The 12,323-nt window shown below is 47.8% G+C and overlaps 1 protein-coding gene across 9 annotated transcripts in view; it reads left to right on the forward strand.

Annotated features, from left to right (window-relative positions):
- The window catches only part of LOC135918500 (uncharacterized), a 349,800-nt gene that overhangs the window by 208,150 nt on the left and 129,327 nt on the right, over positions 1-12,323 (forward strand). For 7 of the 9 annotated variants that reach the window (XM_065452107.1, XM_065452109.1, XM_065452111.1 and 4 more), the window contains one exon: positions 5,163-5,354. The exons of the other annotated variants lie outside the window; for them this stretch is intronic. In XM_065452107.1, the coding sequence (XP_065308179.1) occupies positions 5,163-5,354 (192 nt within the window). The remainder of the gene's footprint in view (positions 1-5,162; positions 5,355-12,323) is intronic. 9 annotated transcript variants of the gene reach the window in all.

Here is a 12,323-nt window from a genome sequence, read left to right on the forward strand (position 1 = left end):
AAGATGGGCTGGGTGGGAATCAAACCAGGGTCTCCGGAGTGTGAGACGGAGGCGCTACCACTCAGCCACGAGCTCGATGCTTCAAAGTGGTACAAAAGCGTCTCTAGTGCGTGCGGTGTTGTCTTAGAAACGAGCTGTTTCTAAGACTCAGGCGTCCGTCGCTTGCTCAGGCGCACATTTAGTTGCCGCACCGGACGCGGCGCTGTTCGACGCTCACCGCGTCCAATGCGGTGCGCGTAGTCGCTGCGCCGTAGCCCACTGTCTTACACCCCTTGGCGGGTCGACGGGAACGCTGTCGCGTTCCACTCTTGAAGGCGAAGCTCAAGCGTCTTCCAATTTTAACGCGATAGCGTTAAGGAGCTCGTGTCGCAGAAAAGCCGGTGTCATCGGCGTCGGTGTCGGCGTTGACCGTGAGCGATAAATCACGGCAGGCGCTTCATAAATAAAAAGCAACTTCCAAGATTGGCCCGGTGGGAATCGAACCAGGGTCTCCGGAGTGTGAGACGGAGACGCTACCACTCAGCCACGAGCTCGATGCTTCCAAGCGGTACAAACGCGCCTCTAGTGAATGCGGTGTTGCCTTCGAAACGAGCCATGGAAAGTTATACTGCGGTGTATATCGGTAATTATGAACATGTAACGTACAGACGTCGCAATTACACGAGTTGCGAAGTGCGTTTCCGCTGCATTTCTTCTGCGCTTTCCGCACACGCAGAGCCATCTTGCGGCAAACACAGAAGACCCCCTCCTCTCAATGTACGGCGCTGCCCCGACAGGAGGCGCGCCGCGCGCGCATTGGGACCGCTGCCAGGCGCGTAGCGGTCCCGACTCCCTCCCCCCTGACCACGCTTCGCCGTGCTCCCGGTTGCACAATCAAGCGCCGTTCCTTTCTTTAGATTACTATCTATCTCTCTGCCCGTGCCGATCACGACGTTTGGCTGGCGTAGATCGTTTCCCCTCCGAGACACCGAGTTCTTTGGTTCGTTCCGTTCGCTCAGGCGCACGTTTCGTTGCCGCGCCGAACGCTGCGTTGCTCGACGCTCACCGCGTGATAGGTGGGCGCTAAGTCTGATGCGGGGCGCATCGTAAGTGATGGCTGTGCCGTAGCGCATTGTCTTATACCCCTTGGCGGGTCGACGGGAACGCTGTCGCGTCCCACTCTTGAAGGCGAAGCTTAAGCGTCCTCCAATTTTTTTTCATTATGTTCGCACGACATTATTTTCAGGTGGGACTTTCTTGCTACTAGCCATGCCGTTGTTGACGGTGGGCGTGCCGAACTTGAATTGTCGCCGGTATGTGACGCCTCATCTCACAAGCCACCTTCTTCTCGAGTGATCGTCGCCGCGGACACTGACATACTTCCTTTGTCTTGTGTTCTTTACCACTTTCGTGTGGCTATGCTACCTCTTCCACCGCTTTGTGGGCGCCCTCCAAAGCCTTAACGTCTCGCAAAACTTCCTCCTCCCTTTTGCAGTTCTCGTAGTCGAAAACTCTTGCAGCGCCATTTATGTCAGGAGTTGGTTTTTTTTCCGCAGCCACCTTATTCCGTGGCGAATGTATAGGCCGGCTTGACAATATTGACTCCGTCTACTCTACTCAAGTGCCTGACGATACGGTAAGTCTTCTCGTCGACATCCTTACTCCTGTGACCAGTGCCAATTCACCCTCCTTAGAGGTCTTCCTTCCGTCAATTGACTCCGAACTCCCGCCTGCCGAGCGTACTGAACTCTTGGAGCTGCTCGACCGCTTTCAGATGTCATCTGATCATAAGAAATCTCTCTTGGGCTGCACATCCGTCATCATTCACCGCATTGACGCCAGCAACCATGCACCCCTACGCGAGCATCCGTACCGTGTTCCTCACGCTGAACGCCGCGTCATTGATGAACAAGTCAACGACATGCTTCATCGTGGCGTTATTCAGTCCTCACACAGCCCTTGGGCCTACCCAGTTGCGCTGGATAAGTAAAAACGCGGTAGCATCAGATTTTGCGTTGCTTATAGGCGCTTTAACAAGATCAAGCGAAAAGATGTCCGTCCACTGCACAGAATTGACGATGCTCTCGACTGCTTACAAGGAGCAGGGCTATTTTCCTCCTTGGATCTTCCATCTTGGTACTGGCAGGTCCCTATGAATGAAGCTGACCGTCCCAAGACTGCCTTTGTAACCCAGACGGTTTATATAAGTTTAACGTGATGCCATTCGGCCTTTGTAATGTGCCTGCCACCTTCGAACGTATCATGGACAACATGCTTAGAGGCCTCAAATGGCACACATGTCTTTTCTACCTGAACGACATTGTAGTCCTTTCGAAGCACCTTGGCGCCGGTCTGACCTGCCTCGCTTGCGTCCTGACTGGTCTTTCACACGCTGGACGGCAGGTTAATTTTGAATAAGTGACACTTTGCTGGCCGCCGGCCTACCATCTTAGGTCATGTTGTCAGCAAATATGGTGTTCTTCGCGACCCTGCAAAGCTTCCCGCAGTCGCCGAGTTCCCCAAGCCGTCTATGCTGAAAGAACTTCCCAGTTTTATAAGGCTGTGGTCGCACTTTCGCCTATTCGTGCGTAACTTCGTGTCGATAATCGCGCCCTTAACGGAGATGCTTGCCAACAGCCAAGGCTTCTCGGCATGATGTACCGCTTCTGAAGACGCATTCGCCACATTACGCCATATTTTGTTACCCCCACCTATACTACGCCACTTTGACCCGGACGCTCCTACCGAAATCCACACGAACCCTAGTGGAGTAGGCCTCGGCGCTATTCTTGCCCAGCGTAACTCTGGTTTCGAAGAGTATGTCGTCTCTTACGCCAGCCGCACTCTCACCGAAGCAGAAAAGAACTATTGGGTCTTGAAAAAGAATATGTTGCAATTGTTTGGTCAATCACTAAATTTCGACCTTACGTATATGGCTGTCCATTTGACGTCGTGACCGATCACCACGCCCTGTGCTGGTTGTGGTCATTAAAAGACCCATCTGGCCGCCTAGCTCGTTGGGTGCTTCGTTTACAGGACTATGACATCCGTGTCGTCTACTGGTCAGGCTGTAAGCATTCGGATGCCGACGCTCTTCCGCGCTCACCACCGCCCGATGAGCATGGTTCACTGTCTGTCTCCAGCTACGATTATTCGTCTTTTACATTCGCTGACACGCCAGCAGGGCAATGAAGGGATCCTTAAATGGGCTCTCCTTCTAGAGTATTTATCTCAACCGTCACCTTGCACAACCCTCTGCTCGCTTTGTCGCACTGCTCGCCACTTTTTCATCCGCGAATCGCTCCTGTACCGCCCCAACTGCCTACCTGATGGCCGCAAATGGTTGCTAGTGATTCCTCGCCATTTGCGTTCGGACATCTGTGCCTGTTTTCATGCGGATCCGCAATGCGGCCATGCCTGTGCACTAAAGATGTGCGCACGCCTACGGCTTGGATACTACTAGCCAGGAATGTACCGCTTCGTTCGCCAGTACGTCCACTCGTGCCCCAAGTGCAACGCCGCAAGAGCCCACCTTACAAGATAACAGGGTCGCTCCAACCATTGCCTTGTCCCTCCCGGCCTTTCAACCGTATCGGCACTAATGTTTACGGCCCTATACCGTACACCTCAGATGGCAACCGCTGAATAATCGTCGCCGTGGACCACCTCATGCGCTACACCGAAACTTCAGTGCTCCCGGCGGCCGCAGCATGTGAAGTCGGCTTGTTCATCCTTCACAACCTTGCTCTTCGACACGGTGCGCCTCGCGAGCTACTGAGTGACCGTGGTCGTTCATTTGTATCCGAAGCTGTAGAAGCCCTCCATTTCGAATGCAAGATTGTCCATAGAACTGTAAGTGCGTATCATCCGCCAACCAGTGGTGTAACTGAATGCTTTCATCGTACTCTCGACGACATGCTCGCCATGTACGTCTCCACTGACCACACTAACTGGGACCCTATCCTCCCCTTTGTTACATATGCTTACAATAGCACCACTCAGTCTACCACGGGATTCTCTCCCTTCTTTCTTATTTATGGTCTCGAACCTTCCTCGTTTATGGACACAATTCTTTTGCATCGACCCGATGCTTCCGAACCTATGACTCTATCCAAAGCGGTCACTTATGCCGAAGAATGTCGCCAGAACGCTCGCTCACTTAACGCGCAAGACCAGCCCAACCAGAAACATGGCCGTGACCCAAGCTTGTATTTTGCATCACATTCACTTGGAACGCTGCTAAGGCGCCGCGTTCCTTCCTCTACTCCTGGCCTTTCTACAAAGTTCAGATCAAAGTATGTCGGCTATTACCGGGTCCTCCCCCGGTAGGAGAATGCTTACCGGGTTCTCCTACCCAGTTTCATACAATATGCTCCAACGACGTCCCCGGTCAACTACGTCACTAAGCCTATTCAGCCATCTACGGACCAACGGCGTCGCAGACGCGAAACTTTCATGTCAATCGACTGAAACCGCACTACGACCCAACAGTGCTGCCTGCTCCATAAGTTGCCAGGATGGCTCCTTTTTCGCGTGGGAGTGATTGCAGTGAGAAATAAGGGCGCCAGCGGAAGACGAAGAGGTCGAAGACGGTTGTTGTTGATCACGCTCGCCCCGCTGGGCCGTTGTCTCCGTCTGTGACTGCATATAAATTGCCGAGCGTATCTAGCCCTAAACACGTACTATTAATATATATATATATATATATATATATATATATATAGCACATGACCGGGGTTGTTGGAGAAGTATGGGAAAGGCCTTTGCCCTGCAGTGGGCGTAACCAGGCTGACGATATATATATATATATATATATATATATATATATATATATATATATATATATATATATATATATATTTATATATATATATACGATCTTTTCGTGTTGATGTTAGCACATATGGAGCAAGGCTCCTCATAGGTTACTACTTTACCTGCGAGCCTGCAGGGTGTTAACTACGTCGTCGATTCCACTCTGCGAAACGTGGTACGATCCACTAAGCGCCTTGCACATTAGTGAGCTGTCTGCACGACTTGGACATTTAGCCGTAAAACCTACCATTGGAATTATACTTGATAGGGCTAATAGATACCGATGCGAAATCGCGTAAGAGTGCACACAACGATAGAATGGATGGTGCATGCATGGTGATGAATTGCGGCCAATCTGTGCCGTGCAGGAATATCGTGCTCAATTACATCACCACGGAGGTGTGGTCATTGATTGCGCCGCTACTGCCGCTCAAGTACCTGCATAATTTGGTCTACCTACCAGGCACGGATTTCGAATCCTTGAGTCACATTAGGATTCGTCCCAACTGCTTCAAGCTGGCCGAAATGTTCTGTCCGGAGGGCATGGCCGCTGTCATCAAGTGAGTAAAGTCCCACTCATTTTGGTGAGCACTCTTGAGATGTCAATTTAACGGCGTTCCACATGAAATAGTGTAATCTTTGAGTGAAAGTTCTAATTCTTAAGTCACATATTTTTGAATGCGGGGAACTGTGTTCCACATACCTGCATTTATTGCTCAGAATATTATTTTACATACGTCTACCCAGACCTGAATTTAGGTATGTAGATTTAAAGTATAATAAATATGTATTGTATAGAACGTTGTTCCATATATTTCGTGATAATATGTATAACACCGTTTCATTTAATAAATAAATGTCATCTTACAACATTTGCGGCTTATAGCTGGCACCTAAGTGCAACGATATTAGGAGTGTAGTTTTAACTACTTCTCTCCAAAATAGCTAGTGTATGGGTAGAAAAAGTTGTGTTATACTGGGTGTTTTGTTGTTTACATGGAATAAAATGCCACAGTTTCGCCTGGAAGGCGAAGCATTGATTGCGATCGCAAATTTGTGGACAGCTATGCGAAGTAAGGATAGTAGTTTTATGTGCCGTATAAACTTGCAAATATAGGCATACTAAATAAACAAGCCTGGTGTCACGCGCGCACAAGCAAACATGAACACATCTCACTTGATGACAGCAGAAACTCGGTGTTAAAACACTGGCGTGAGGAAGCGCGGTTTCAGCAGTGAGCGAATCGACCTGTGCGCTGCGTGTCGTATCAACGCGAATAAGCAGCGGAAGCACAGCGTGCAGCGGACTCGGTAGCCGTCGCAGATGGGTTCGGCCAGGTCTGGCGCGCAGCCGTCCGGGATGCCCGGAGTAAAACGCGCCTCCTCCCTCCCTCCGGGGCCTTGCGAGCGACGGAAGACGGAGCGCTTCCTCGCAGCTTCCTTCCCTTGCGTGCGCGAGATTGAACCGCGACCGCTGGCTCAGCCTCGCCCGCTTTTACTCTGTAGAAACGCACGGAGACGAAAATGTCGACGCACATTACTCTTGAACGTGAACAAAGTCTGATGTTTATCGCAGTGCGATTGCCCGATAAGAGGTCGGAATGTCCATGGTTGCCCGCAGGCAAATTTAAAACTCGATGACCTTCGAGTTTCTACAGACTCATTAGGTGTTCTGCCTGTGGATAGACTTCATCTGCTTTTTCGGTGTCTGTACCTCTGATAAGGTCATCAACGCAGAAGCTCTCGGCTGGCGGCGTTGCTTTGTCGGGACAGTCATTTATCGTATGCAGATGGTGGCGTATTGTCGCGGCAAGTATGAATGGACTGCTCGTTACTCCAAACGACACCCATGCCATTTTCCAGACTTCTAGTGGAGGGGTCGGTCTTCTTGTTCATACCAGAAGAAGTGCACGGCGTTGCGATTTGCTTTTCAGATTTCAGATTTCAGATTTATTGGTTTCAAAAAAGAAGTAATTACAACATGACAAAAATACAGACTCAGTAAGATTTCCAGAAAAGCCTTTTCGATGTCTGTACTACGTCTGATGCAGTGCGTTCAGAAATTTAGCAGTTTTCAAGAGGTCCGGGTTTTAGTGCGGTCCTCAATCTAATGCTTCGTGAAGTGCGAAATAGCCTACATCACTCGATGACGCATCAAACACCACTCTGAGCTTGGTTGGCAGGCTGTGAGGTCGCATCACAGCTCGGTGAGACATGTAATACGCTCTGTTTTCCGCCTGGCTGATTAGTTTTTTGTAGCCTCTCAGCCTCTCTGTCCGACGTTCCGACGCACGGCGTCATCATCCTTCTCTGCATTTCCTCATCTTCCAATAGCTTCTGTGGGAGGCCGGCTAAGCGCTTTTTGCAATGTCTTCTTTGCCAGCAAGAGGAAAGTCCACTGTCATCCACGGGAAAGACATTTCGTACCTCCCATCGATAAGTTTGATAGATGACTCAAAGGCTTTGTGAACTTCTTTGTGTTCTTGCTTATGTGGAGGGGGCTCAACAATGCCCATGCTTTCGAACTCCCAGAAAGACCTGATCTCTGTGGCAAGGCACTAGTGTTCTTAGTTACACAGGCCCCAAGGACAGCTACGGTAACAGTGGCATTGCTATGGGGAATTGCTCTGTGAAGTGTCCACCCGAAATGCGTCCTAATTGCTACCAGACCGCCATGAAGCTTTTGAACTTCGGTGGCCACTAGTGTCCAGTAATAGACAGCACCGATAAAGATATCAATGCTATATCTTGCTAATTGTGTGGGTGGCAAGGTAACTTCCGCAAACTCAGTCACATTGCTTTCGACTCGTTGTACAATCTTCTCCAGCAGAAGAAGCTCGTCAGAAGAGACCTTTGGTATCTCTAAAACCGCTAGACAATAATTTCTTCGGTCGTACTGGCTGCTCAACCAAATTTGTACCCATCTGCGCTTTTGTTTTCTGGCATTGCCTGTACCACCGAATCGATAAGTAGTAATATCTTCCTCACCCACTACATCTAAATGCAGCTGACGTGAAAGTTCTTGTGTTACAAGTGTTCGTTGAGTTGCACCATCAAAAAGCGCACGAGTGGGGATTTCTTCGCTGTTTACCCTCTGCCCAGATTTCAGCTGTCTGGAGTAGCATGGCTGACGTGTGTTCGCCCTTATTTTGCGTCGCAGAGTGCAACTCGGTAGCTGAGCTGTTTGACCATACCAAGTTGGGTCGCACATCCGAGTATAATGTGTCTTGTTCCGTAACTCTCACAATTCACTTTTTCATTGTGGCACTCCTTAGACGTATGTAGTCTGACTGAGCAACGGAAACATCGACCCGCTTTTCGCAGCCTGGTTTCCTTTTCTTTCAAAGCCAGTGCTGCCTGGCATTCCTGAGTAACGTAACCTTCCGAAGCGCGAAATGCACAGGCCTGAAACTGTTTTGGTTTATTCCTTAGTAGGGTAGCTGCGGAGCCTTTGGCTGTTGTAAACTATTCAGGAGTTGTGGTTCTTTCATTCTGTGCTCTCGGTTTGTGGCTTCTGGCTTGCGTCCCAGCTCTCCTACTGGCCAACTTGAAATGCCTTCTCTTGACTTTCGACTTCCAACTTTCAATCTTTCAAGCTCTCTATCCTCAGATTGTCATGCGTAGTATCTAAAGAGCGAATTTTTTGGTATTTGACTACGAAAGCACCTGTTTGCATTATAAGCAGCGCAGATCACAACATGGCTCCGTTACTGTTACTTTGCACACCAAGATTCGTTAGCCCTGCCATATTACGCTGTAGGTGATCGTAGAGTCGCCGTAAAGAGCTCAGCTCGTTTGCGTTGCGTACTGGTGGCAAGTTGAGTAGCTGTGTCAGATGTTATTGAATTAGGAAATCCGGCCGACCGAAGCGTCCTTTGAGTTAGTCGATAGCGGAATCGTAGTTTTCTCTAGTCGCCTGAATGCCTACCACAGCTGACAATGTCTTTCCTGTGAGCGTTGATTGTAGATACAGGAATTTCTCGGAGTTGGTGAGTGCAGCGTTGTCTTGAACGGCTTGTCGAAATTGTTGTGAGAACAGCTGCCATTCTGTTGTAGCACCACTATGTCACTGGAGCTCCAATTTCGGTAGTCTCACTTTTGATGCAACGCCGGTCCCATCTTCATGTGGCGGGCAGGTCGATTTCTCGGCAACCGATCTGTTTAGCTGTGCTCCTTTCACTTTCCTGGTCCAGCTTCGCTATGTATGTGACGATCTGGTCGTTTATATCCACTGTGCGTCTATAGTCTTCTTCAGCATCGCTATCGGGCACGACTCGTTCAATATCTGCATCCCCGTATGTAAGTTTCGTCTGCAAGGCAGTCGACCTCGCCAACAAAAGTTTCATGCTTTTTTCGTCGGCATCGCTCTGGAGGGATGAGTCAATGTTCGCGAGCAGCGTCGTCCCCATCAGCTCTCAGAGTCGCCCTCGTCGGTCTCAGCGGCTTCAGCGCAACGTCTCCGGTTGGCAGGGGAGCGTCGCTGGGCCTCGTTGCGCAGTTACGTCTCTACGTGGGCCGTTTTCTCGCACGTCTGCCGTGGCTCACTCGTTGTTGACGCTTGCGGGCCGTGTTGCTTTTCGGTCTAAAAGTCCATTGTCGAGGACTCTAGATCACTACGTCCCTGGTTTCGGCGCCAAAAATCTAGAAACTCACGGAGAGGAAAATAACGACGAAAACAAAGAGTTATGGTTATTGCAGTGCGATTGCCCGATAAGAGATCGGGATGACTATGGTTGCCTGCAGGCAAATTCAAAACTCGCTGAACTTAGATTCTATACATTAGCGCATACAGCATACGGCGCGCGGCGACGATTTGATCGCCCTTGGAGATTACACGGTACCTCACGGCGATGCCGACAGTGCCGGCAGAAATGCGTCCAGAATGTCCACATAATTTCTATCGCAATAACACAATCTCTTGGCTGATATAACGCAATTCGGTCTGGATTACCTGAAGAGGGCCCTAAATGCATGGCAAATCTTGCTTAGGCGACTGAAAAAAATAATTTTTAAGGCGTAAGCCTTAAGAGGAAGCTTCAGCTCGCGTGCTTATATCTAAATACATGTAAAAGGAGAATTCGTTCTACTCGTCAATCACTGCACCTAATTTGACGAGGTTTGTTCCATTTGAAGTGGAAACTAAAGGTCTAGTGACTGCTTGCTTCAATTTTTTGTTTAGACCGTCACTTTTTTATTAAAAATGAGCGAAAATCGCAAGTTTTCAGAAAACGAGATGATCAAGTTTACAAATTTGTAACTCAGCAGGGAGAAATGAAATCACAATTTGGTGAATCGCATCTGATGGGACATCAAAAGCGGACAAAATTGATACGTAACACATGAATCTCAAAAGTTTTAGTGTTATGCAAATACAGCTTTTGCAGAATCCTTGTACACAACTTAACAAATTCAAGTAAGATATTAAATAACACACGAAATTTGCAAACTTTCAATGATCTAGTGGATGCCGTTTGCAGAACCACGATGTCTGCTTTTATGCAGAGCTATTGATTTTAAACTTCGTGCTTCTATGTGTTTCAAGCTTTCACATTTCTGAAAATTCTTTTAACAAAATTAAGGGTGTAAATTGAAATTCCGCTTCAAACAGTCACTAGAATTGATCTTTCTATTTCAAATGCAACAAATTTTATTGAAATCGGTCGAGGGGTTATTTCAGAAAAACGTTTTTGCGTTTTACGTGTACTTTGCTTTACGTGTACTTTGCTTTATGTGTTTTTGCTTTACGTGTACTGGCTGCGACGTAGTGGGGCCCGAGCCAAATCTTCCTCATCATTTGCTTTACGATAAAAATTTAATTGGCGAAATTGAAACCGAAATTATGTCGTCCTTACAGACTCGATGTATTCGAGCGCCAGACTCGATATATTCTTAAAGACGCATTGGAATTCCAGAGAAGATTGTCGCAAACAGCTTAATACGTTGTTGATCAGGCAAAGTTGGAATTGCGAAACCATAGTAGCTCCCAGCGTTGCATGTGCGCACGAGTGCGCGCGCGCACACACACACACACACACACACACACACACACACACACACACACACACACACACACACACACACACACACACACACACACACACACACACACACACACACACACACACACACACACACACACACACACACACACACACACACACAAAACTACTTGAACGAGGACAGAGCGCAGTGCTTATGCTGCGCTGATGGCTGCCATGAACCTCAAGTACTCGACACACGTTTTTCAGAACCTGTTAGGTGAAACACTAACGCATTTTGTAAGGCAATTACTCGACTCCTGGAATGCTCCTCTAGTCAAAAATCCACGTGTCTCAAAAAAATGGGTGGTAGCGGCGTCCCTAGACAAACGTGGTCACTGCCGCTTCAGCGACGTTCACTATCAATTCTTGAGAAGCGTAGTGCCGTCTTTAGTCGAGGGAGAGCGTTGTTCTTAAATTCGATGGAGCGACAGGTAGTTTCGAATGGAGTGTCGCTTAAGAATACCGGGGTTGAAGAAGAGGACTTAGCTCGGGCTCCGACGCCTACGCAGCCTCTTGAAATACACGTAAAACGCAGAGATGTCTTTATATAAGGCAACCGCTGGACTGATGTTATTCAAAATACTTACATTTTGGAGGGAAGACAAATAATAGTGACCGCGAGAAGGAGAATACTGCTTTAGTGCGCGGATTTTTCTAAACTTGCCGCAAATCGGCAATTTTAGGAAATATGAAAGCACCAAATTTACAAAACCGCAACTATGCACCAAAACGACATATCCCAGTCATGTAAACAGCATCCATTAGAGCCTTTAAAGTGGAGACAGCGGGTTTACTATATTTACACCTTAGGTAAATTTGTTACATTGTTTACAAGGGTTTGGTTCAGTGGTATGGTTCAAAGGGGTGTATAATGCACCAATTTTCTCCTCGTTCGATGTAGTAATAAGTGGTGTTTGCAGAATTGTCATGTCATTAATAATTGCAGCGCTACAGAGTTGTAAAAATGAAACGATTATTTGGCGAAATTTTGTGATTTTCAATAATTTTTATAAAATCTCGGCTAGGTAAAGAAAAAGCTCTGCTTGCTACCGTCACGAAGTGTTAGTGATTTCTCTTACGTGCTACAACCTTCATCAAATTTGCTGTTTTGACTGCCGAGTCAAACAATTTATCGGTCGCCTTTCGATAGGAGCCCCGGAGCTAAAGCTTCCTCTCAATACTGGATATACTAAAGTAGTGCTTTATGTTAGGACTTCTGCTATGCAAATGTGAATTTACTGGTCGGTGGTTCAAATTTCTTGATTTGAACATGTCCACCAAGGTGAATACAAAGAAAGTTAATTGTGGTACTTCTGTAATGGACTACGTGGACATTGCTGTTTCTTCTACAGATAATTTGGGATCTTTACAAAAATGTGCCTGATGCGCTGACAGAGTTAAGGGAGATCAAAACAATGGAAGTTTGGCAGAAGCAAAAGCAAAGCAACGGTTGGAGATAAAAAACAAATGACTAATGCGTATATATAC

The sequence above is a fragment of the Dermacentor albipictus genome, chromosome 7 (assembly GCF_038994185.2).
Source record: "Dermacentor albipictus isolate Rhodes 1998 colony chromosome 7, USDA_Dalb.pri_finalv2, whole genome shotgun sequence".
NCBI lineage: Eukaryota > Metazoa > Arthropoda > Arachnida > Ixodida > Ixodidae > Dermacentor > Dermacentor albipictus.